A 27,631-nucleotide genomic window follows, 5' to 3' on the forward strand; every position below is an offset into this window, starting at 1 on the left:
TGAGGAGGTGATGTACACTAAAGTGTAAGTCGTTACATGATTATTTAGATATGAGACACGATATAGGTGGGGTTACATTAACTATACTTCCCTCATAAAGCATGCATGCATACAAGACATCATAATATCAAACACACAATGTCCTGGGATGTTCATTTATAGATCAGTTCATTCCTCTATTATTAGCGTCTCCAAAGGCGTCTCAGAGAATTTGGCATTACATCAAACCGGCTTCACAACCGCAGACCACGTGTGCCGACACCAGCCCAGGACCTCCACATACGGTTTAAATCTAAACCCAACTTTAACCAGTGGATGAATGAGGTAAAACTCGTGTGCACATCTTTCAAATTTGTTAAAAACCAGAAAGCCTTTCAATTGATTCTCTTTTGGATACGTATACATTTATTAAAAAAGTCCCTTTTGATTTACGAATCAAAAACAATCAAAAAATCAATGAAAAACTTTATTGACAAAGGCAAGCAAATCTAAATGACAGATGAACAGCAGTAGTAAAGTGAGATCTGTGTCTTATTTGAGAGAAATGTGTCGTGTTTAGTCCGTAAAAGAGCTTCAGTATTAGAGACGTCTGATCTGAACAATAATAACAATACAAGACATGAGACTTTAAGTGTGATTGGAAATAGTTTTTAAAGTCCCCAGTCAAATATGTATGAATAGATCAGATACAATGACAAACACTCACATTTAACACTTTTAGCACTGAGTTAATAAGAAAATATATGTTGCTGTTTGTTCTCAAATTATTATAGGATGGAAATAAGCCACCTAAAAAATAAGCGTACAGTAAATGCCAGCATATAAAGCCATTACAAATAAATGAAGATTAATAAATGGCATAAAATAGTAATATGAGAAGTGACACCATTAGGTTTCTGATGTGTGAATATGTGCTTGATCTCGTTCAGCTCTTCTGGATCTGATGTCATAAACCAGAATGATGACAGTAGCCACGCCCACCAGAGCAGAGAGGACCAATCGGATCACAGCTTCAGTGGGACCACAACAGTGGACAGAGTCTGAGGAATAAAAGCATCAAACTGAGATCAGATCAGTTCATAAACGCTAATATCAGCGCTGACATCAACTAATATCAGCCGTACCTGAACATGTGTGACAGAGTTGAGTGATGTTGAGATGTTGAGTCTAATCAACAATCTTATTTTATGTTCAATCAGTGTGTTGAGTAAGTGTTTATATGATCTATCATCTCAAACTATAAAACGATTCAACAATTAATATGTAAATAATAAATTGAAGGACATGAGAAATGATCTCTACTCACCAGAAACAGGCGGACGAGCTGGAAAACATGAGAGAGAGAAAAGATAAATATGAACAAATCTAATCAACAATCTTACTTTTGATTATTTTTGGTTGAGTCAGTGTTTATATGATCTATCATCTCAAACTATAAAATGATTCAACAATTAATAAATATGTAAATAATTGGTAAAAAACAAGAATATTTGAAGGACAGGAGAAATGATCTCTACTCACCAGAGACAGAAACTCTGAAAGCTTTTAATGAGAAACTTTCTGATGGCCGAAACTCTCTCGAACTTCTGATCTGTAGTTTATAATCTCCAGCATGTTCAGTTGTGATGTCTGTGATGGTCAGAGATCCAGTTTGATTGTCCAGCTTCAGTCTGTCTCTGAATCTCCCAAGATAATCATCATATACAGTGATTCTGTCGGCCTTTACAGTAATTTCAGCGATTAAAATGTTTTCATCTCCAAACATCCACCGAATCCATTCATAATCCTTTATTTCAGTGAGATCAGAGTCTACAGTGAGTGATTCTCCCTCATTCACTGATATTTCAACTGTATCAACAAACAGAAACTGAGTTTGTAGCAGAGATATTGATATTCAAATTTCAAATGATCAATATCATAAAACAATAACAGGAAAAAAAGCAAAATGTTGTTTGGATTAAAATTGTATAAAATGGTAAAACAAGTAATGAACTCACCAAAGACAGCGAGAAAGAAATTGTATCTGACTGAACTATAGAAATTTTTTGCTGTAGTTTTGATCCATCGCTCATAATCTCCAGCATGTTCAGATCTGATGTTTATGATGGTCAGAGATCCAGTTTGATTGTTCAGCTTCAGTCTGCCTCTGAATCTCCCATCAAGAACATCATCATATACAGCGATTCTGTCGGCCCGTTTATTGATTTCAGATATTAAAATTGTTTCATTCCCAAACATCCACTTAATAAAACTATTATTTTTTATTTCAGTGAGACCAGAGTTTAGAGAGAGTGAATCTCCATCCTTCACTGACACTGACGTCATTGATCCCATTGATCCTGAAAACAAAAACACACACAGTGTTTGTCAGATTAATACTGTGAAATCGTTTAATAATGTTTTACTAAATAATTTAAAATGTCAGTTTGAAATAAACAATATTATAAAATAAAATAAAGAAATGGAATGTTGTATGAATTAATTGAAATGTTGTCATTAAATAAAGGTGAAAAAAATGTGTTTAGCCTCACCATAGGGACCAATATAGATCTTTCTCTTTCTCACACCGTTGATCTGTAGAGAAAAAACTCCAGCATGTTCAGTGATGTTTATGATGGTCAGAGATCCAGTTTGATTGTTCAGCTTCAGTCTGTCTCTGAATCTCCCATCAAGAACATCATCATATACAGCGATTCTGTCGGCCCGTTTATTGATTTCAGCGATTAAAGTCTCTCCATATAATCCAAACTCCCACTGAATCACATCATCATCCTTTATTTCAGTGAGATCAGAGTTTAGAGGGAGTGATTCTCCCTTCATCATAATCTTAAATTCATCTTCATCACCAAACACACCTGAAGATCAGAGTTTTTCAGATTAAAGCTTTAAAATCACTGATGTTGGTTTGATGAAGCTTCACTGAAATACTTTTAATCATTTAAATGAGATGTTAATAATATTCTGCAGAAATAAAGAGAAAAGATGATGAATTAAAAAAGAAATAGATTGTACAAAAACTAGATAAAGACACTTTTACTTTAATGTTGTGTGGCATAAGCGGGTTTCTTTTCGGTGGTGACGCCACACACTCTCCTTTAAGAGCAGGCGTATACTCCAATAATGACAACAACGGTCGACTACGCCACCCCAGAGGACTGGGGACTAACCGCCCTAAGGGCACACAGGTTCGTTATCTATTACGTGGGTAAAGAGACGTGGGGCAACATATAGAAAAATATACTTTTATTTCTCTCATCAGCACTTCATAATAAATAGTTAAAAGGTCACAAGATTTTTAGAATCAATTTTACAGTAACGTTCACACAGTTTGTATCAGAAACACATTACAACAAACCTATATCTACATTTAACTAATAGACCAGCAGCGGAGGTTCCTGGAGGTACAGACTAGCTACCAAATTAACAGGAGCCCCAGTAACCCCATACACGCGCCCACACATACACGTGAAGATTGGATGCAAGAAAACACACGGCCTAGGTGTAAATCACCACACACGATAGCAGCTAGCCCTCCCTCTCCGGAAACCTCCAGCTCCTGCAAAGAAAATAACACAAAACAATATAAACGCACAACAATAACAAGAAACCACAAAAAGGCACATACAAATAACTGTTCTCGTAAGAGAGAACAGTTAAAAACACGCATTTCACTCAGACTCAGCAGTTATGCATTACAATGCCCAGAGTGAATTATGCACCATAACAAAACAAACATTCATAAAGAAACTCCATGTACTGATGCACAATCAGAAGATCAAGCAGGTGGCAGCTGGTGAAGACAGACCAGCCAACCAAAGAAGCACCAGCCTCGACCGAGGCGCATGACGGTACCGCACCAACGTGCACACAGTTTAACGTTACTATAAAAACTAGAGGCAAAACAGCAACATAGTCACACTTAGCCGCTTCACGAGTTAATATTGACGCTCAATCCCATTAAGTAGGCAGGGAGAACCCTCAGATCTGCAGATAACCTGCAGAGCATAGCAATAAGTTAAAGAGAGTAACATTATTAAAATCAACAAAGCTATAATTATACATACCGCGGGATGGTCAATGTAACCAAACCATTCATGGTCGCACACCATGTCGGAATACAGCCACTCCATCAGAAACATAATCGCTGTAAATGACATGCTATAAATATTTCACTGTGCATAAAACGGATAGCAGCTAAACAGGGTCAACACTCATTTCTGACACGGCTGAACATGTGACAAGTAGGCAGCGAGCGCACAGCAGACGCGAACAGTTTGAACCGTCGGCGGCAACAGATGACGTGACATCACGGCAATACCAAGACGCATATCAGGTCGCCAAAGCCCACTTCTTTTATACTCCATACAAGGGCAGCCAATAAGCCGCACGCATGCGCACGATCTCCCAGTAGGTGGAGTTATTCCACCCTGCTACAGTTGTAACAAGTTCTAGGTTAAATTTACTAAACTTATGCTATGGGTTTATTCTGTATCTTTATTCGATTTCGTAAACGTTATTGAGGATCAACTAACATTTACAAAATCAAATGGACACATTTAAAGAAATTGTAGTAAACCTACAGTACAATACTGCATTTCTATATTACAGTAAAATACCGTAATTTGCATTGCATTCTGGGTAATTTTGTTTGAGCGGGAACATTTTACAGTACATTTTTGTGTTGCTGTAACCTAGCTGTAAAATGCCAGGCAATAATACAGGGTTGCTGTAAACCGAGAGAGCGCGCCGCCTGACTGACGTCACAGCACGACTGCAGGCACTCTGCGGATATCTGGACATCTGGTAAGTTAACTTTTACTTTTATAATAAGGTTTTAGGATTTTATGCTAAAGTGTACATAGCTTGTGAAATGTGAAATGACAGTGGAAGTTTAGCTAGCGATGGCTGCAAGAACACCGTTAGTCAGATCTGCTCTTTAACCGCCGCTTGTCCCGACATTTTCAAATCTAACTCCGTGAATTAACATTTAGTCCAGGCGTTTTAAGACGAAATGGGGGTCAACTGTGAACCAATTGCAACAGAATCAAACTCAACTGATTTTGTATCCTCAATATGTCCTGAGTAAGTGGAAAAAAAGCCCAGAAGAATCCCATTAGGGGAAAGTTCAGAAAAAGACCCAAATATATCCTATTTATACGCATATTCATTATTTTTCTCACATGAATAGGGTAAAAAATGTAACCTTTAGATATCACCATCAAAATGACTGAGTTGATTACTTGTATCAAGACAAACAAAAAATGTATTACAAGTTTTTTTTAATTGTTTGTTAACATGGACAAACGGTGCATAATCTAATTACAGATGTGCTAATTTGCATAAATACCACAACAGATCTAAACATTGGTACAGCCGGAGAAAATGTCTTGTTGAATCTTGTTGACATATAACAGTAAAAGACTAAATGTTAAGGTCTGAATGGAACCCATTTAGGCGACCCATGAGCATACATACATAGAGGCGGGAAGAAGTATTTAAAACAGCCTTTATTAATTATTATAGCAGAGATAGGGTTTGGGGCTGGGTCAGTGGGACTGTTTCTGGGGGAAGAACAGGAGACCGTTGAGTGGACCTTGAAATAATGACTGACTGAATCTCTGAATGTTTTAAAAACGCTGTACCAATGTTTAGATCTGTTGTGGTATTTATGCAAATTAGCACATCTGTAATTAGATTATGCACCGTTTGTCCATGTTAACAAACAATAAAAAAGAGTTAATAGAGATATTAGGCAACAAGTAAAATGCATGCCAAAAAGCAAGTTAGAATATTTAGAGAGTCAAGTGAAGCTTATTTTTTATTAACCTAGATGTATTGTGCAGATGTATGAAATATATGTCCTTAACAAGCAACACATAACAGTTAACTAATGTTTATTTTGATTTCTTACTGCGTGGGACCATTTTATTTGCAGCCTGAAGGAGTTTTCTGTAAGTATTAGCCATGTTAATACAATGTTTTTAAACTTAAAGTAGTTTTAAAATCTAAAGGTTAATTTTCTTTTTTAAACTGGCTGTTTTTGTTATTTCTAAATAATTTTATTTTACAATTTCTCTCTTATAAATGTCCTCTCATCTTTATTGGTGCTGTGGATAAAAGATTACACGATTTTAGCCCGATTTTGGCACGATTCGCTTGACGTAGGGTGTCGTGGGGATTCGGGCGTCGGGACACAAGATTTGATCGTTTCATCTCGTATAGTGTGTCATAGTGGGCGACAACCTAAGTCTGCGATGCTTCACGACAAAAAGACTAGCATGTTTGATTTTTATTTTTTCGGTCCTCCACGACGAGAGAGAGAGTGTGCTGGGGAGAGCGGGGCTGGTTGGGTCAAGGGTTGGTTGGCACACAGTTCAATTCTAATACACTAGAGGGCGCCGCCACAAAAATCTGCCAATAAAATGACTGCCCTCTTGACCGGAACACACAAATTTAGTCAAATCATTGAATTGTCACTAACTGTTGAGGTGAGGATAACTTTTATATTTTACAGTGTCAAAACAAAAATAAGTTCTCCCCACTAAATACATTTTAGAACTATGATAGATAGAGATATATAAAATGTAAAGATTTCAGTTGATAGAGATAGGATCAGCTATATTTTGATATGAAATTTAAAAGTCTCTGATGAGCGATGCTATGTGGCTAACATAATTTCAGGTGTCCTTGTAATGGTTTCGGTCTATAACCATTTATATCGTGCATTGAGGTGCGAGGAAGGATGACAACCGGTAAATCGTTTACTCTCTTTTATTTAGCTACAGCCCGGCAACAGCCTACAACGAACCAAGCAATAACAACCACACACTCCAAATCCCTCCGCCTCTAAGCGGGCACTATTTTAACATTAGTATATGTATGCAACACTATATACTACATCCTCCTTTCTTATAATAAAGGAAAAACAAAAGTTTATCTTTAGCAGAAAAGATGTAAACATGTAGCTTAGCTGTAATAATATTTCAATGTGTATCACTCAGGGATACATTTAACTTAAACTGAACATACCATTGCCTATCTACTGTTTCCCCCTCTTTATTATTATTATTATATAAACTCAACATAAGCCCAATATTGTATTCACTCATTGGCTTAACACATAGTCTCTAAATCTCACCGGTGGCCTAATAACTCGGCCGCTTCTGGTTTGACTCATCTGTGGAGGTGGAGAAGGCTGCTCACAGGCAGTCTCATCATCACCGGTAGGCGCGTCCGGGGTGCTGTCTAGCTCATCCCCGAGACTGTCCTGTTCTGTGTACACCTGAATGTCTCTGGGTGTCTTCCTCAGGTGTCTCCTGTTGCGCCTGTACCGCTGTCCAGATGATGTCACTATGTCGTAGGACCGTGGTTCAGCACGTGTTGCCGTGACCACAGCAGGACGCCATCCTCGTTCCGTTTGCATGTGAACAGTCCCACCGGACGGCAGCACCGGAAGTTTCTTTGTGCCTCTGTTGTAATAAGCGCGTTGTCTTCTCTGGAGGTTCTGAAGAGTAGAGTGTGCATTAGTCGGTACAACAGGTTGCAGCACTGTGCTTGAGCTGGGTAAAGTGCTTCTTAGGACCCTGCCCATAAGCAGTTGTGCTGGAGAATAGCACATACCTGTGACAGGTGTGTTCCTGAGAGTTAGAAGTGCCAGCAATGGGTCAGCGTTGGTTTGTTTAGCCTTCTTCAACAGATACTTAACAGTCTTTACAGTTATCTCGGCCAGGCCATTTGATTGCGCATAGCCTGGGCTGGAGTGAGTGAGCTTAATTCCCCATGCTGAGGCAAACTTTCTCATTTCTTGGCTTGCAAAAGGCACATGGTCGCATACTATCTCTTTAGGTATACCCATTCTTGCAAATACCGATTTCATCTTGTTGACAACGGTATGTGCTGTCTTGTCTCTGATGTTTTGTACTTCCGGGTATTTGTAGAAATAATCTACAACCAGAAGAAATGGTTGTCCACTGATTTCAAATATGTCATCTCCTACTTTCAGCCAAGGAAGCTCTGGGATTTCATGAGAGATCATCGGCTCCCTCTGGTGGCGAGGCTGGAATTGCTGGCAAGTTGAACATGACTCCACCATTTTTTCAATGTCTCTTGTCATACTTGGCCAATACCAGTGTACTCTGGCCAGAGCTTTGGTGCGCTGCATTCCTTGGTGTGCCACATGCAGCCTCTGTAACATGTCTGACCTCATTTTACTCGGTAGAATAATTCTGTCTCCTGCAAACATTATTCCTTCTCTTATTGAAATTGAGTGCCTAATAGGCCAGTACTGTATCACCTTGTTGTCAACTTGTTTTCTGTGATGTGGCCAGCCGAGCTTGTGAATGTCCAGCAACGTTTGCAATATTACATCATTTTGCGTCTCATTCTTTAACTGTGTCAGGGTCTCTGGGCTCAGGGCCTCTGTTGGCTCAAGGGCATAGACACCCTTTTCGTCGAACATGTCACTCTGACTTTGTTGCTCATATGTCGTTGCTCGTGAGAGTGTGTCTGCGATCAGTAACTCTTTACCTGGCGTGTAGATTACATTCAGGTCGTAGCGTTGCAGCTGAAGTAGCATCCGCTGTAGTCTGGACGGAGCTGTTCCAAGTGGCTTTCTCAAGATCGTTTCCAATGGTTTGTGATCCGACTGCACATTAACCTTGACTCCATAGGCATACTGGTGAAAGCGCTTCACAGAAAACACGATAGCCAGAAGCTCCTTCTCTATCTGTGCATAGTTTTTCTCTGTTTCTGTTAGAGCTCTGGATGCATAGGCTATAGGATGTCCCTCTTGCATTAGACATGCACCTAAACCGTCCTTGGATGCATCTGCTTGTATCACGACAGCCTTCTTTGGGTCAAAGAATGTGAGAACAGGTGTTGTTATGAGCGCATTTTTTAGGTTCTTTACAGCTTCCTCCTGTTCGTGCTGCCATTGCCATACACTGCCTCCACATACGGTTTAAATCTAAACCCAACTTTAACCAGTGGATGAATGAGGTAAAACTCGTGTGCACATCTTTCAAATTTGTTAAAAACCAGAAAGCCTTTCAATTGATTCTCTTTTGGATACGTATACGTTTATTTAAAAAGTCCCTTTTGATTTACGAATCAAAAACAATCAAAAAAATCAATGAAAAACTTTATTGACAAAGGCAAGCAAATCTAAATGACAGATGAACAGCAGTAGTAAAGTGAGATCTGTGTCTTATTTGAGAGAAATGTGTCGTGTTTAGTCCGTAAAAGAGCTTCAGTATTAGAGACGTCTGATCTGAACAATAATAACAAGACAAGACATGTGAGACTTTAAGTGGGATTGGAAATCATTTTTAAAGTCCCCAATCAAATATGAATGAATACATCAGATACAATGACAAACACTCACATTTAACACTTTGAGCACTAATGAGTTAATGAGAAAATAAATGTTGCTGTTTGTTCTCAATCATGTTCTAGGCTGGAAATAAGCGTACAGTAAATGCCAGCATATAAAGCCATTACAAATAAATGATTAATAAATGACAAAAAATAGTAATATGAGAAGTGACACGATTAGGTTTCTGATGTGTGAATATGTGCTTGATCTCGTTCAGCTCTTCTGGATCTGATGTCATAAACCAGAATGATGACAGTAGCCACGCCCACCAGAGCAGAGAGGACCAATCGGATCACAGCTTCAGTGGGACCACAACAGTGGACAGAGTCTGAGGAATAAAAGCATCAAACTGAGATCAGATCAGTTCATAAACGCTAATATCAGCGCTGACATCAACTAATATCAGCCGTACCTGAACATGTGTGACAGAGTTGAGTGATGTTGAGATGTTGTGTCTAATCAACAATCTTATTTTATGTTCAATCTGTGTGTTGAGTAAGTGTTTATATGATCTATCATCTCAAACTATAAAATGATTCAACAATTAATAAATATGTAAATAATTGGTAAAAAACAAGAATATTTGAAGGACAGGAGAAATGATCTCTACTCACCAGAGACAGAAACTCTGAAAGCTTTTAATGAGAAACTTTCTGAAAGCCAAATTTCTGTCATACTTTTGATCTGTAGTTTATAATCTCCAGCATGTTCAGTTGTGATGTCTGTGATGGTCAGAGATCCAGTTTGATTGTCCAGCTTCAGTCTGTCTCTGAATCTCCCAAGATAATCATCATATACAGTGATTCTGTCGGCCTTTACATTAATTTCAGCGATTAAAATGTTTTCATCTCCAAACATCCACCGAATCCATTCATAATCCTTTATTTCAGTGAGATCGGAGTCTACAGTGAGTGATTCTCCCTCATTCACTGATATTTCAACTGTATCAACAAACAGAAACTGAGTTTGTAGCAAAGATATTGATATTTAATTTTCAAGTGAAAAATATCATACAATGTTCTGTAAAGATGCTTTGAAACGATGTGTATTGTGAAAATCTCTGTACAAATACAATTGAATTGAATAAAACCGTAAAGAAGCAAAATGGTATTTTGGATTAATATTGTTTCGTTTGATTAAAACATAAAATGGTAAAACAAATATTTAACTCACCAAAGACAGCGAGGACATAACTGATGTAACCATACAGGCTTCGTTTATTAACCATATTATCCTCATGTAGTTTATAAACTCCAGCATGTTCAGTTGTGATGTTTATGATGGTCAGAGATGCAGATCGTATGTCCAGCTTCAGTCTGTCTCTGAATCTCCCATCAAGAACATCATCATATACAGCGATTCTGTCGGGCCGTTTAATGATTTCAGCGATTAAAGTGTTTTTATTTCCAAACATCCACCAAATCGGTCTATAATCTTTTATTTTATCAGAGTATAGAGAGACTGAATCTCCCTCCTTCACTGACACTGACGTCACTGATTCTGATACCGAAAACACACACAGGGTTTGTCAGATTAATACTGTGAAATCACTTAATAATGTTTTACTAAATAATTTAAAATGTCAGTTTGAAATAAACAATATCATAAAAGAAACAAAATGGTGTATGAATTATTTTAAATGTTGTCATTAAATAAAGGTGAAAGAAATGTGTTTAGCCTCACCGTAGGAGCGAATATTGATCACTCTCTTTCTCACACCGTTGATCTGTAGTTCATAATCTCCAGTCTCTTCAGTGATGTTTATGATGGTCAGAGATCCAGTTTGATTGTTCAGCTTCAGTCTGTCTCTGAATCTCCCATCAAGAACATCATCATATACAGCGATTCTGTCGGCCCGTTTATTGATTTCAGCGATTAAAGTGCATTCATGATATTCAAACTTCCACTGAATCTCATCATTATCCTTTATTTCAGTGAGATCAGAGTTTAGAGAGAGTGATTCTCCATCCATCATATACTTCTCTTCATATTCATCTCCAAACACACCTGAAGATCAGAGTTTCACAGATTTAAGCTTTAAAATCACTTGATGTTGGTTTGATGAAGCTTCACTGAAATACTTCTAATCATTTAAATGTGATATTAATAATATTCTGCAGCAATAAAGAGAAAAGATGATGAATTAAAAAAGAAATAGATTGTACAAAAACGAAATAAAAAGACACTTTTACTTTAATGTTGTAACTTTTCTAGGTTAAATTTACTAAACTTATGCTGTGGTTTTATTCTGTATCTTTATTCGATTTCGTAAACTTTGAGGATCAACTAACATTTACGAAATCAAATAGACACATTTAAAGAAATTGTAGTTAACCTGCAGTACAATACTGCATTTCTATATTACAGTAAAATACCGTAATTTGCATTGCATTCTGGGTAATTTTGTTTGAGCGGGAACATTTTACAGTACATTTTTGTGTTGCTGTAACCTAGCTGTAAAATGCCAGGCAATTATACAGGGTTGCTGTAAACCGAGAGCGCGCGCCTCCTGACTGACGTCACAGCACGACTGCAGGCACTCTGCGGATATCTGGACATTTGGTAAGTTAACTTTTACTTTTATAATAAGGTTTTAGGATTTTATGCTAAAGTGTACATAGCTTGTGAAATGTGAAATGACAGTGGAAGTTTAGCCAGCGATGGCTGCAAAAACACCGTTAGTCAGATCTGCTCTTTAACCGCCGCTTGTCCCGACATTTTCAAATCTAACTCCGTGAATTAACATTTAGTCCAGGCGTTTTAAGCCGAAATGGGGGTCAACCGTGAACAAATTGCAACAGAATGAAACTCAACTGATTTTGTATCCTCAATATGTCCGAGTTAGGGAAAAAAAGCCCAGAAGAATCCCATTAGGGGAAAGTTCAGAAAAAGACCCAAATATATCCTATTCATACGCATATTCATTATTTTATAATTAATTATAAGTAATTATGACTAATTACCTTACGGAAACCAGACTTGGTGATTGTTGGAACGGTGGAAAGACAAATCGAGGTGTTTTTTGTGAGTTTTATTTTGTTTATGTCGTTAAATGTGTTTTACGATGGTCTGCGAGATAAAATTACTGCATTTGACATGTTCGGTTTAAAGGATCTTTATGATAACAAAAATGTCTAACTTTTATCTCTGTAGGATCCTTTCCATAACATCCGAGCCTGTCGGTGGAAAAACCAAGCACTTAATAGACATAACGTTACATGTGTTTTGCTCAAACTGCTAAGTTATTTGCAGTCCGTTTCCCGGACGACGAACTTGATAAAAAAAAAAAAAAAAGATTTTACAAACTTGATGAGGTTCTGAAGAGGGACTACAGGAGCCTGATCGAGACGGTACGCAGAACATCGCCTGAAGCAAAGATCGCCGTGTCTGGACCGCTTCCCACGTACCGACAAGGACAAGAAAGGTTCAGTAGATTGTTTGCACTAAATGAATGGTTAATGTCATGGTGTAAGGAACAGAGACTGCTCTTTGTAAATAATTGGAATCTGTTTTGGGAGCGACCTAGGCTCTACCGTGCTGATGGCCTGCACCCCAGCAGAATCGGAGCGGCTGTTCTGTCGGACAACATCTCCAAGACGTTACACACCATATGACTAGTAAGTCAAAGTCCAAATCACATTCTTTGCTGTCCCAAATTAATTGATATAAGTACCAGTGTAGAACACTATATAGAAACTGTGTCTATTCCTCGTTTAGTGAGGCCAAACAATAAATCTACGGTAACACTTTACAATAAGGTTCATTAGTTAACATTAGTTAACTACATTAGTTAACATTAACAAATAGAGTTGTAATTGATGACCAATTGAATTTCACAGACCACATCGCTAGCACTGCCCGGTCATGCAGATTTGCCTTGTACAACATCAGAAGGATCAGGCCCTTCCTATCAGAGCATGCTACACAACTCCTTGTTCAGGCGCTTGTTCTTTCCAGATTGGACTATTGTAATGCTCTCCTGGCTGGTCTCCCAGCTTGCACTGTCAAACCTCTGCAACTGATCCAGAATGCTGCAGCTAGAGTGGTCTTCAACGAGCCAAAGAGAGCACACGTCACTCCTCTCCTCACGAAATTGCACTGGTTGCCGGTTGCCGCTCGCATCAAATTCAAGTCACTGACGTTTGCCTACAGAACAACCACTGGCACTGCTCCCCTGTACCTGAACTCATTAATTCAGACTTATGTGCCGTCCAGAAACTTACGCTCTGCAAGTGAGCGGCGTCTGGTGGTGCCATTTCAAAGAGGCACGAAATCTCTCTCTCGGACCTTCACCATGACTGTTCCCTGCTGGTGGAATTATCTGCCTAACTCAGCCAGAGCTGCTGAGTCTGTAGCCATCTTTAAGAAACTGCTGAAGATGTATCTTTTTCGGCAGCACTTGAGCACTTGATCCAGTACTACTAACACTAACACTTTCTTTTCTATTCTAAAAAAAAAAAAAAAAAAAAAAAAAAAAAACTTTTGATTTGTACTGTGAAGGGTTATAGCACTTACATACTGTTGTCCTACTGCTAGTTTAATTGCTTCTATTGTTTCTCATTTGTAAGTCGCTTTGGATAAAAGCGTCTGCTAAATGAATAAATGTAAATGTAAATGTAAATAATGAACTGCACTTATACAGCATTTATTCATCTTTGTTAATGTTAATTTCAACATTTATTAATACTTTATTAAAATCTTGTTAACATGAGTTAATGCACTGTGAACTAACATGAACTAACAATGAACAGCTTTATTCATATTAACGTCTCGGTTACGTATGTAACCCTCGTTCCCTGAGTACAGGGAACGGAGACGTACGTCGGGTTACCCTGACGAATTGGGATCACGCTAGAGAGCCTATTACCTTCGAGAAACTAAACAAAAAGCCAATGAACATTGGCATGCAACATTTGCATTCCGCGGACCCGCCCGTCAGCGCGGGTATAAAAGCCGGAAGTAAACATTGCATCATCGCTTTTCGCTGAGGAGCCGAAGTAACGGACCCCTGCAAGGGTACAGCCCCATGGCAAAGGGACGTACGTCTCCGTTCCCTGTACTCAGGGAACGAGGGTTACATACGTAACCGAGACGTTCCCTTTCGTCCAGGGAACTCCGACGTACGTCGGGTTACCCTGACGAATTGGGATCCCTAATAAAACGGCATGGTGCTGGCCCCTTCCAGAGCCCAGCTAAGCCGCCCTACAGCAGTTTCGAATATTTTTCGAGGGCTTGCTAGGAATCCACTGCTGTTCCGCAAGACCCACACAGGGGACATTGGATAACACTGGGAAGCGTACCTCAACCCCAGGGGGGGGAGGCACACTGCGGAAAACCAGAAAGCCTGAACTGGCCTGGAATACTCATATGAATTCACATAGTGAACATATGGAGTCCCTGAGATGGTCCCAACCATAGGAATTGAGAGCACATACAACAAGGACGACGGAACGAGTCCGTCGGGGAAGACACGGCTGGACTGCACGTGGCAAAAAGTGGTACTCAAGACTACTGAACACCCAGTCTGCTAGACAACTCTTGCTAGAGGAGCAAACCTGGCGCCGGGCGGTCCGCCACGCCGGGCACCGAGGGGGTGATGGAGGAACTCAACGAGGCTACCACTTAGGGTGCCAGCGGAGCGGAAGAGACGCACTTATCTGAACTACAGAGTGGCGCAGCAAGCCGACACAACCTATTCCCTCGACCCACTGGACGAAGCCAGAACCCGGGAGGAAACCGGTTCCACACGGAGGTTATAGAACCTAGCAAACGTGTAAGGTGTCGCCCAGCCCCCAGCTCTACAAATGTCTGTCAGCGAGGCGCCTTGAGCCAACGCCCAGGAAGCGGCAACACCTCTAGTTGAGTGAGCGCGCAACCTGGGGGGACAAGGCTCACCCTGAGCCTCATAGGCTCGGGTGATGGCATCCACTATCCAGTGGGCTAACCTCTGCTTGGAGACGGCCTTCCCCTTCTGCCGGCCTCCGTAACAGACAAGGAGCTGGTCTGAGGTCCTGAAGCTTTGCGTTCTGTCAACGTAACACCGCAAGGAGCGGACGGGACAGAGAAAAGCTAGGGCTGGGTCTGCCTCCTCCTGGGGCAGCGCTTGCAGGTTCACTACCTGATCTCTAAACGGAGTGGTAGGAACCTTGGGCACATATCCGGGGCGGGGTCTCAGTGTTACGTGAGACAGGCCCGGCCCGAACTCTAGGCACGATTCGTCGACCGAAAATGCTTGCAGATCCCCGACCCTTTTAAAAGAAGCCAATGCTAACAGGAGCGCTGTCTTAATAGACAGGATATCAAGCTCTACTGTCAGCAAAGGCTCAAAGGGAGGACTCTGGAGAGCTCTCAGTACCAGAGTCAAGTCCCAAGGGGGTACAGAGTGTACAGGGCGAGGAGGGTTTAACCTCCTAGCACCCTTCAGGAATCTGACGACCAGGTCGTGCTTTCCCAGCGACTTATCGTCAACTGCATCGTGATGCGCCGCAATGGCAGCGACATACACTTTGAGGGTTGAAGGGGACAGCCTACGCTCCAACCCATCTTGCAGGAAAGAAAGCACAACACCGATCGGGCAAGTTCGGGGGTCCTCCTGACTGGAGGAGCACCAAGCGACGAACAGGTTCCACTTCAACGCATAGAGGCGCCTCGTAGAGGGGGCTCTAGCGGAAGCGATAGTGTCTACCACTGCCTGTGGCAGACCACTCAGAACCTCCGCGTCCCGTCCAGGGACCAGACATGGAGTTTCCAGAGGTCTGGACGCGGGTGCCGTAGAGTGCCCCGTCTCTGAGAAAGTAGATCCTTCCTCAGAGGAATCGGCCAAGGAGGGGCTGTCGAGAGGAGCATGAGTTCTGGGAACCAAGTCCTGGTGGGCCAGTACGGCGCCACTAGCAAGACCTGCTGCTCTTCCTCCCTGACCTTGCACAGAGTCTGCGCAAGAAGGCTCACTGGGGGGAACGCATATTTGCGTAGGCCCCGGGGCCAGCTGTGAGACAGGGCGTCCGTGCCGAGGGTCCCCTCGGTCAGGGAGTAAAACCACTGGCAATGGGTCGAGTCCGGAGAGGCGAACAGGTCGACCTGTGCCGCTCCGAAGACACTCCAAATCAGCTGGACCGCCTGGGGATGGAGTCGCCATTCTCCGGGCAGGGGGGTGAACCGTGAAAGCTCGTCGGCCACACGGTTGAGAGCCCCCGGCACGTAAGCGGCATGAAGCGACCTCAGATGCTTCTGACTCCATAGGAGGAGGTGTGAGGCGAGTCGCGACATACGACGGGAGCGTAGACCACCTTGATGGTTGATGTACGCAACGGTCACAGTGCTGTCCGTACGGACCAGTACGTGCTTGTGTCTGAGAACCCCTACGAGGCGACACAGAGCTAGACGTACTGCTTGCAACTCCAGGCAGTTGATGTGCCAATGCAGCTGGGGCCCCGTCCACAGACCCGAGACTGCATGCCCTTTGTACGTGGCCCCCCACCCCGTGGCAGAGGCATCTGTGAAAACCACAGCATGCCTGGAAACCTGGATCAGGGGCACTCCAGCCCGAAGGAACGCAGGGTCCGACCACGGGGAGAAGGTTTGGCGGCAGTGCGGGGTCACTTGGACCCGGAACGTACCACTCTGCCACGCCCACCTCGGGACTCGATCGTGAAGCCAGCGCTGTAGCGGTCTCATATGTAACAGGCCGAGCGGTGAAATTGCCGCTGCGGCCGCCATATGCCCCAGGAGCCTCTGAAATTGTTTCAGTGGAACCGCTGTCCTGCCTCGAAAAGACCTGAGGCAGGTGAGCACTGACTGGACGCGCTCCTCTGTGAGGCGCGCAGTCTGGGCGAGCGAGTCCAGCTCCATACCGAGATAAGAGATCCTCTGCGTGGGGCAGAGTTTGCTCTTGTCCCAGTTGACCTGAAGACCCAACTGACTGAGATGCCGGAGCACCATGTCCCTGTGTTCGCACAGAACATCCCGAGAGTGAGCTATAATGAGCCAGTCGTCGAGGTAATTGAGGATGCGAACGCCTTGCTCTCTCATGGGAGCAATGGCCGCCTCCACGACTTTCGTGAAGACACGGGGGGACAGGGCCAGCCCGAAGGGTAGGACTCTGTACTGATACGCTCTACCCTCGAACGCAAACCGTAGGAACGGTCTGTGTCGAGGAAGTATCGAGACGTGAAAGTAAGCGTCCTTCAGGTCGATTGCTGCAAACCAATCCCGGGGACGGATGCATTCGAAAATGCGCTTCTGCGTGAGCATCTTGAAGGGGAGTTTGTGCAGGGCCCGATTCAAGGAACGCAGGTCCAGGATCGGTCGTAACCCACCGCTTTTCTTGGGTACAATGAAGTAGGGGCTGTAAAACCCAGACCTCATCTCGGCAGGAGGGACCGGCTCGATCGCGTCCTTCGCCAGCAGGACATCGATCTCTTTACGCAGGACAGGGGCATCCTCTGACCGCACACGGGTGAAGAGAATGCCCCTGTACCTGGGAGGCCGGCGGGCAAACTGAATTGCGTAGCTGAGCCGAATGGTGCGGAGGATCCACCGGGACGGAGCTGGAAGCGCTAGCCAGGCCTCCAGGAACCGAGCGAGTAGACCCACCCGAACCACCGGCGTACCCGCGGAGGGGCAGCAGGGCGGGAGACAGGGACCCGGCTCCAGCGACGACGTGGCGACCGCGAGCGGGGTCTGGGTGCAGGTACTGACACCTACCTGTCCACTCCGGGGGGCAGACGGCAGAGAGGGTTCTTCGTGTACCCTCTGCTGCGGGCCGCCCCGTGGTGAGAGGAGGGGGAGAGACGAGGAACGAGGCCCTGACTCCTCGCAACCCCGTCTCTGCGCCTCCGTGGCCAGCCGCAGGCCGGGGCGACGCGGAGGGTTCCGCGAGGCCGCTACCCGCAGGCTGGGGAGAGGGGAGCGGGGGCCGTGTCGCACTGAGACGACACGCGCCGCCGCTGCGACCCTCTCGCACGGGGGAGACTGCGTGCCCGACAGTCTCGGCCGTGGATGACCTGGAAAAGGATACGGAAACTGCTCTTTTATTGATGATGTGGGTACCACTGACTGTGTCAGTGGCGGAACAAAAATAAACCAAAGATTCTCCACCCGGCCCTCTCCCGGGGGAAGGAGGCGAATAGGGACCGCCTCCCGCAGAGCAGCAGCATCCGATTCCAGGTCGCCCGCATCAGGAACAACGTCCACCTCTCTTCTTCCTGGAAGGTGCAGGTGGCGTCGGAGCGGGCTGGGCCGCCCTCTTACGGCCCGACCTCCGTCCCCCAGGCTGAGGCTGCTGGCCTGGAGGGGGAGCGGCCGCAGGAGGACGACCTCGGCGACGAGCGGCCGGAGGCTGTGCAGCAACAGGAGTTGGGCCAGCAGCGGCTTTCCTCCTGTGCAGGACATGCCGCATAGCTTCCGACTGCTTCTGGGCGGCGGAAAACTCTTGGGCCAAGTTATCCACCGCCTCGCCGAAGAGGCCCCCTTGGGACACGGGGAAGTCGAGAAGTTTGTTCCTCTCGGCTTCCCGCATATCCGCAAGGGTAAGCCACAGGTGGCGCTCCTGGACCACAAGCGTGGACATCGCCCGACCCAGCGAACGCGCGGTAACCTTCGTCGCCCGTAGAGCGAAGTTGGTCGCCGCACGCAGCTCCTGCAGCAAGGCTGGGTCGGGACCACCCCCCTGCAAGTCATGGAGTGCTTTGGCCTGGTGGACCTGAAGCAGAGCCATGGCATGCAGGGCGGAGGCGGCGTCTCCACACGCCTTATAGGCCTCCCCGGTTAGACCCGAGGAGAACCTACAGGCGCGGGAGGGGAATGAAGGGGCACCCCGCCAGGTGGAAGCGGTCTTCGGACACAGCTGCATCGCGATAGACCGCTCCACTGTGGGGATTCCCTCGTACCCGTGCGCCGCCCCGCCGTCAAGGGTGGTGAAGAGGGAGGGGCGAGGAGGCCCCCACCGGTACGCCAGAGGCGCCGACCAGGACTTCCTCAACTCCTCATGCACTTCAGGGAAGAAAGGCACTGGAGCGGTACGCGGGGCATCCGCACGTACCGCAGCAGGCCAATCATCAAGCCGCGAATGCGAGGGCCCGGGCGGAGGGTTCCACTCGAGTCCCACATTCGCGGCCGCCCTTTCGAGCATAGCAACCACCTCGGGATCAGCGTCAGCTGCAGCCACCACACCCGAAGGGGGTAGACCCGCTGACTCCTCACCCGAAGATGATTGCACCTCTTCCGATGCCGCGATAGACATCTGGTCCTCCGGGGGCGCTCCAAAGGAAACAACCGGAACCGTGCGGGACGGCCCCGGAAGTTCCCCCGGAAGCGCCGCTGGCAGCGAGCTGCTAGAGGAGTGGGAAGCTCGCGAAGATGTTTCACCACACGAGACATTCCGCACCGTAACCCTCATACGCTCACCAACGGGAATGACCGAAGTAGCCGCCTGTCAAACTGAACCGACAGACGAACTAGATCGAGCATTGTCCGAAGGGACTCCCCCATATTTCAGGGATCTCAGTCTCGAGCGGAGCGTCGCGATGGCCATGCTCCCACAGAGAGAGCATGACTCATCCAACAACGCTGCCTCAGCATGCTTTAAGCCCAAACATGCGAGACAGTGTTGATGGCCATCATCCGGAGGGAGAAGTCTACCGCATCCAGAAACGCACGGGTGAGTCGACATCCTGAAAAGGACGCGAAACACCCGCCAGCTCTTTTAGACAGAAAAGAGAGAGAGAAAAACAAAAGAGAGAGAGAGAGAGAGAAAACGCCGAAGCACCGAGGGACCACCGCAGCAGACAGACGGGGGAAACTGCAACCCTTTGCTGATGAAGGCGAAGATCGCTGCACCGCGCCGTCACACCAGCGATTCTGCTCTCCAGGTATTTTCTTTGATTTGTCGTTCTCCAGAAGGCTTGGGAAGTCAACAGGAAACTGAGGCTCCGAAGCGAAAGGCGATGATGCAATGTTTACTTCCGGCTTTTATACCCGCGCTGACGGGCGGGTCCGCGGAATGCAAATGTTGCATGCCAATGTTCATTGGCTTTTTGTTTAGTTTCTCGAAGGTAATAGGCTCTCTAGCGTGATCCCAATTCGTCAGGGTAACCCGACGTACGTCGGAGTTCCCTGGGCGAAAGGGAACTAACATTAACAAAGATTAATAAATACTGTAACAAATGTATTGCTCATTGTTAGTTGATGTTAGTTAATACATTAACTAATGTTTAATAAATGAACCTTATTGTAAAGTGTTACCAAATCTACTGCAGGATCTAAGAAAAATCTAATTGTGATTAAACCAGAAAATCTCAATATTAGTGAACAAAAACAATTTCTAAAGCTAGGTCTTCTAAACATTAGATCGCTTACACCTAAGGCGGTTATTGTAAATGAAATGGTCACTGATAATAGCTTCGATGTACTCTGCCTTACTGAAACCTGGCTTAAACCAAATGATTATTTCGGTCTTAATGAGTCCACTCCACCAGGATACGGTTATAAGCATGAGCCCCGTCTGATTGGTCGTGGCGGCGGTGTTGCAACAATCTATAGAGATATTCTTAATGTTACTCAGAAAACAGGCCACAGGTTTAATTCGTTTGAAGTACTTGTGCTAAATGTTACGCTCCTAGATGTAAGAAAGAAATCCCTATTATCTCTAGCCTTGGCTACTGTATATAGACCGCCAGGGCCTTACGCTGATTTCCTAAAAGAGTGGAAGAGCCTCTTCTCAATATTATTAACTCGTCTCTATCTTTAGGACATGTTCCAAAAACATTCAAGCTGGCAGTTATAAAACCTCTTAAGAAACCACAATTAGATCCAAATAACCTAGCAAATTACAGACCCATTTCAAATCTTCCATTTATGTCTAAAATACTAGAAAAAGTTGTGTCCGCTCAATTGTGCTCTTTCTTGCAAGAAAACGATATCTATGAAAAATTTCAGTCAGGATTCAGGCCACATCACAGCACAGAAACTGCGCTGGTTAAAATTACAAATGATTTACTTTTAGCTTCTGACCAAGGCTGTATCTCAATACTAGTTTTACTCGATCTTAGTGCTGCGTTTGACACTATAGATCATAAAATACTCTTAGATCGACTTCAAAATTACACTGGTGTACAGGGACAGGCATTAAGCTGGTTTAGATCGTACCTATCAGACCGTTACCATTTTGTCCATTTAAATGGTTATCAAAGATAACGTCAGTAAATTATGGAGTGCCGCAAGGATCTGTGTTGGGCCCTCTGCTATTCTCAATTTATATGCTGCCACTTGGTAATATTATAAGAAAACATGGAATAAGTTTCCACTGTTATGCTGATGACACTCAATTATATATTTCATCAAGACCAGATGATAACACTAAATTATCTGAAATGACAGAGTGTGTTAAAGATATAAAATATTGGATGACGTGTAATTTTCTTCTATTAAATTCAGATAAAACGGAGGTATTACTGATTGGTCCAAAAAACTGCCCACAAAACCTCTTACAATACAACCTTAATCTAGAAGGACGTCCTGTTACTTTATCCTCTACAGTAAAAGACCTGGGTGTTATACTAGACCGCAACTTGTCTTTTGAAAATCATATTTCAAATGTCACAAGAACAGCCTTTTTCCACCTTAGAAACATTGCTAAGCTACGTAATATGCTATCAGTTTCTGATGCAGAAAAGTTAGTTCATGCATTCATGACCTCGAGACTAGATTACTGTAATGCTCTATTAGCTGGTTGTCCTGCATCCTCCGTAAACAAGCTACAGTTAGTCCAAAATGCAGCCGCTAGAGTTCTTACTAGGTCAAGAAAATATGATCATATAACACCAATTTTATCATCTCTACACTGGTTACCTATTAAGTTCCGTATCAATTACAAAGTATTGTTACTGACCTATAAAGCCCTAAATGGTTTAGCTCCTGTGTATTTAAGAGATCTTCTATCGCCATATAATCCATCGCGCTCTTTAAGATCGCTAAATTCGAGGCTTCTGGTCGTACCTAGGATAACTAAGTCCACTAAAGGAGGGAGGGCGTTTTCACATCTAGCTCCTAAACTCTGGAATAGCCTTCCTGATATTGTCCGAGGCTCAGACTCGCTCTCCCAGTTTAAAACTAGACTAAAGACGCATCTCTTTAGCCAAGCATTCACATAATGCATCTCATACCTTTTATACTACAGTTAAATCAGATCAAATGCATCCATATTATGAACAGCAGCTACGCTAATTATTTCCCATCTGCCTTTTTTGTTGTTATCTCGGGACGCCTGTCCCTATAACTCAAATAGAGTTCGTCAGCTCCAGTTATGTATCCAGCCTCTCATGGAGACTTCAGATGCCCCAACGCCTGTGATGAGACGACTCGACGCCTGTGAAGAGACGACCCAACGCCGGCAATATGTTATGCCCTAAATTTTATGATTAACTAACTGTATTTTGTGTGTATATTTTTGAAATGCATTTTCTGTAAAGCTGCTTTGAAACAATATGTATTGTGAAAAGCGCTATACAAATAAACTTGAATTGAATTGAATTGAATGATAAATTCTGGAGCAAATTGAATAAGTCGTTTATACACAAAAACACGTGAAGGCTTAAAAATACGGCACTTTCCTTACAACGCAAAATTGGTGATTTGGGTTTAGAGAGATTGGCTATTTGGTACCAGTTTAGCCTTTTACTTCATTTCATAAAGACCCAGTTCTTTAGCATTGTGATTTGTAATGACAAATAATGATAAAAAATATGAATAAAGGTGTAAATTGTTCAAAAAAACTTTATCAGAGTTCATAGAGATATTAGGCAACAAAGACAAGTAAAATGCTTGCCAAAAAGCAAGTTAGAATATTTAGAGAGTCAAGTGAAGCTTATTTTTTTATTAACCTAGATGTATTGTGCAGATGTATGAAATATATGTCCTTAACAAGCAACACATAACAGTTAACTAATGTTTATTTAGATTTCTTACAGTGTGGGACCATTTTATTTGCCTGAAGGAGTTTTCTGTAAGTATTAGCCATGTTGATACAATGTTTTTAAACTTAAAGTAGTTTTAAAATCTAAAGGTTAATTTTCTTTTTTAAACTGGCTGTTTTTGTTATTTCTAAATAATTTTATTTCACAATTTCTCTCTTACAAATATCTGCTCATCTTTATTGGTGCTGTGGATAACAGGTTTTGTCATACGTGTTTTTGTGTGTCATGTCTTTTTCAGTTGTTGTCATCAGTCCAACCTTCGCCAGGTTCCAGTACCACCTCAAAGTCATCCCAGCCAAGTTTTAGAGTATGTCCAGCTACAGCTGCAAGTCATGCAGTCTCTCAACCTCTCTCTTAGATGCGTTCACCATACATGCAAAAGTTCACAGAAATGTGGCTAAGTACCTCTTTACATGTGGTGTACCTGCGTGCCCTTGCACTTTTAAGAATTTTCAATCTTTTAAGACACACACACACACACACACACACACACGGCCATCAACCCTCATGTAAATAGCTTTATTCGGTCATTGATGGAGTTTGAGTGGAAAACTTCAAACTAAACTGTTACTTGTAATTATTTTGTCTAACCCAATCCTGAAGGTCACCCCGTATGAGTTTCTTTCTTCTGCTGAACACAAAAGATAATATTTTGAAGCATGTTGGTAATCAAACTGTTGGTAACCATTGACTTCCATAGTATTTTTTTGGAATAATTTTTTTCCTACTATGGAAGTCAATAGCTGACGTCAACTGTTTGATTACCTATATTCTTTAAAATATCATCTTTAACTATATATCCCTTTAAAAGTTGTTTATAGCTGTAAACTGCTGGTGCACTGGACATGCAATGTTCTTAAATGAATTGGTTTTAATAATGTAATTGATTAATACACATTTTTTTGACAAGAACTTTGTTTGGATTGTCTTTTGATTTGCAGTTATTCTGAAGTTGCCTTATAATATTATTACCTATAGATTTCTATACTGTAATAACTACATATTATATAAATATAATATTATTATTATTAGTAATTTTAAAATTATAATATTTAGCAATAATGTATCAAAATAGATATTACAGTACAATAACCATATAATTACAGCAGAAGCAGGCAAAAATGACAAAATACAGTAAACTCGTATGTACTGTAAATTGAATTAGTGCAATTACTGTAAATCAAAATACAGTAACTTGCTGACAACCGTGCAGCTTTAAAGCTGCCAGTACTGTACTGTAAAAATACAAGAAAATTGTTAACAGCACATCTTTAGATGTTAGTAAATGTTAGTGCTGTCCTGTGAATGTTAATCCTCTCTGACTAATTTAACCAGTCATTATTACATGAGAAATAACATAAGCCATAAAAACAGATTTAAAACTCACCATCCAGACGCCAGAAACACAGACAGAAGAAAACAGTGCGAAACATCTTCAGCGCTTTCAGTCAAAAATATGAAAAGACAAACTCTTCAAAACCGCTTCAGTGATAAAATGACAGATGAGCTGATGTGAAGCTGTAGTAAAATGCAGTGAAACATCTGAACTAACTGCACATCTTTAAGTGTTAATGCATGTGCGTGACCATCTAGCTCTTTATCAGCTCATTATTTCACGCTCTGACACCCGTCTCACACACTCGGTTTGCGCAGCGTTTGCACGCTATAGTGCTTCACATTTGCTGCGTTTGCAGTGCGCAACTGGTCCGCGGCTGTACCACAAACACTCACTCTTTGTTTTCAGAAGTTATCAGCAACTTTTATTTAAAAAACGTTTTGTCAGCATTGCGATTCTCTTTGTACACATATATGTACACTCTTTAATAGACGTATTCACGTTTAAACACAATTTAAACAACGTATTATTCAATGCATTACTTCTATATAGATTATATATTAAGTTGCCCAAGCAAGTGGTAAAATATTTAACCACTTCACAAAAATCACAGACATTTTAAATTAAAACTTAAAATTGACAAAAACAGCAGACTCATACCTTTTCTTTTGCATAATTTAAATATTTATACAATAAATCTTGCATGTCACCAAGAACTTGTTTTTCCTCCACCACGAATGAGACGAGTGTCGTTCATTATGTCGCCTTATTAAAGTAAATTGTTCTCTTTCGAAGGGAACTTGCACTGTGTCGATTGACGCTTTGGGGAACCCCTCAGGCGTGACCGGTGTCTGAAATCACAATCAAATCACGGCAATCACATTGACCGACAACAGCCCATGAATCATTAACGTGAATGATTAACGTGCGACCTGGAAGTATAAAAGGGCGCCTTGTAAACATGACAAATCATCCTTTCGTCTACAGGGACTGTTTTGTCTGTAACCGCTTTTGAAAATCAGGTAATTATGAAATGCACTAAGACGGCTGAGTGCTTTCAGAAGTGTGCAGACCCGTGCTGAAGATATCTGACGCCGGGTGACACACACGAACTGTGCGTTTTCTGTCTGGGAAGGAAGAGCGCGCACAGGCTGGTCTCGAGGGAACTGCCTGGACAATTGCAAGCGTTTTTTTTTTAGAACGCTCCGATCTCGTCTGGCCCGCTCCTTGAGAGAAGAGGACTCAGAGTCTGGATGTGAGTTCCCAGATGAAGCCCGCCGATCGCCTTGAGAGGGGTGTAATCCTCAGACGATGCGGCGGCTGACGAGGGTAAGCGCGAGTGCTCTTCCGGACAAACAGGAGATGGCTGATGAGGGTGGTGATAATCGGATAGATCCTGAATCTTCTCAGCCACCCTGCCCCGTGTATGATGAACTGGTGTTATGAAACCTGGCTGCCATGGCTGCACGTTGGGGGAGAAATCGCTCACTATGAGAGTGGTTATTCCCCGGTCATAAAACACCAGCTCAGGTGAGCCTTTCATTTCTTCCCTGTCACGAGACCACACACGGGAAACCGGGATAGATCCAAAAGCAGTAATTTATTATTCAGGGTAATCCAAAATCGAAATCATCATCCAGGCAGGGGTCAAAATTCATATAATCAATCCAAACAAAAGAAACAAAACAAGAACAGGCTAGGAAACAGACCTCAGAAGTGGTGTGACAAATAACAACGACTCCGTGACAAACACTAACCAGACAGGGTATATATACACAGAAACTAACAATGTGATAGGGAACAGCTGAGTGCAATGAACAGTGGTGAGTCCACACAGGGATTGTGGGAAATGTAGTTCCAGAAGTAATGGTAACAGTATGGGGAAGAGACCTCTAGTGGACACCCGGGGAAACACAAACCAGACACTGTGACATAACCCCCCCTCTACGGAGCGGCTACCAGACGCTCCAAGACCCACAAAAAAACAAACAAAACAAGAGTCCAGGAGGGAGGTGGATTAGGGGAGGGATGGGGGGCCAGGTCCATGGAGGGGAACAAGAACAGGAAAGGATGACTTGACAGGTTGCCAGGGCGGAGCAGTCAGTCCATCGGCGGCCCGGGCGGAGACGACAGCCCATCGGGCGGTCAGGGCGGAGGCTCAGGAACAGACACCGGCTCAGGCACAGGAATAGATACCGGCTCAGCAGACGTGACCTGAACAGTCTCTGGATCGGCAGACGTTCTGTGCCTCCTCCACTCATGCAGTACCGCGACTGCATAAAAGAGAAAGACAGCCCTCTGGACCGTGGCAGGACTGATGGTGGGCAGCTCCGAGACGATCTCAGGGATGACAACGGGCTGCACGGGGACGACCTCCGGGACCTCAAAATCCATATAATCAATCGAAACAAAACAAGAACAGGCTAGGAAACAGACCTCAGAAGTGGTGTGACAAATAACAACGACTCCGTGACAAACACTAACCAGACAGGGTATATATACACAGAAACTAACAATGTGATAGGGAACAGCTGAGTGCAATGAACAGTGGTGAGTCCAGACAGGGATTGTGGGAAATGCAGTTGCAGAAGTAATGGTGACAGTATGGGGAAGAGACCTCTAGTGGACACCCGGGGAAACACAAACCAGACACTGTGACAGTCCCGATCTCATACTGAGATCGAGAGGACATGGAAGAACCCATACTCTGCCCGTGTCCACCGACATCAGCGGGCTAGTCTCGCTGATGTTAAGGGAATAGGAGAGCATGAGTATGTGTCGATGCCGCCCATTGACTAGACATTTGCAACTATCTCGTGTCTGGACAGGGGTCGACACTAAGAGCTCCAACCCTGCCAGTTGAATGGCAGGGCATACACGGAAGCGGGTCAGGCCGGTGCTACTCTGCACATCATGGCGGTGTTGCAGGTACACCAGGCCAATCTGCTGGGG

General features: G+C 43.5%; 1 protein-coding gene across 1 annotated transcript; it reads right to left on the minus strand.

Moving 5' to 3' along the window:
* Positions 1 to 9,125: 9,125 nt before the first annotated feature.
* Positions 9,126 to 24,945, minus strand: LOC307001962 (uncharacterized protein). Its single transcript, XM_079619065.1, has 5 exons — positions 24,731 to 24,945; positions 11,057 to 11,380; positions 10,547 to 10,873; positions 9,988 to 10,314; positions 9,126 to 9,701 (listed from the first exon to the last, which is right to left on the minus strand). Exons 1-5 carry the CDS (start codon positions 24,774 to 24,776, stop codon positions 9,550 to 9,552), a joined length of 1,176 nt encoding a protein of 391 aa, XP_079475191.1. The 5' UTR covers positions 24,777 to 24,945; the 3' UTR covers positions 9,126 to 9,549.
* Positions 24,946 to 27,631: the final 2,686 nt, after the last annotated feature.

Source organism: Phoxinus phoxinus (assembly GCF_949152265.1).
Source record: "Phoxinus phoxinus genome assembly, chromosome: 7".
Classification (NCBI taxonomy): Eukaryota; Metazoa; Chordata; class Actinopteri; order Cypriniformes; family Leuciscidae; genus Phoxinus; species Phoxinus phoxinus.

Bases quoted from the DNA above. Each gene is read 5' to 3' on its own strand.
- LOC307001962 (XM_079619065.1), bottom strand. From the start codon at position 24,776: ATGTTTCGCACTGTTTTCTTCTGTCTGTGTTTCTGGCGTCTGGATG. The intron at 11,381-24,730 runs GTGAGTTTTAAA...TCTGATCTTCAG, and splicing joins GTGTTTCTGGCGTCTGGATG to GTGTGTTTGGAGATGAATAT. The intron at 9,702-9,987 runs GTGAGTAGAGAT...TTTATTCCTCAG, and splicing joins TTTCAGAGTTTCTGTCTCTG to ACTCTGTCCACTGTTGTGGT.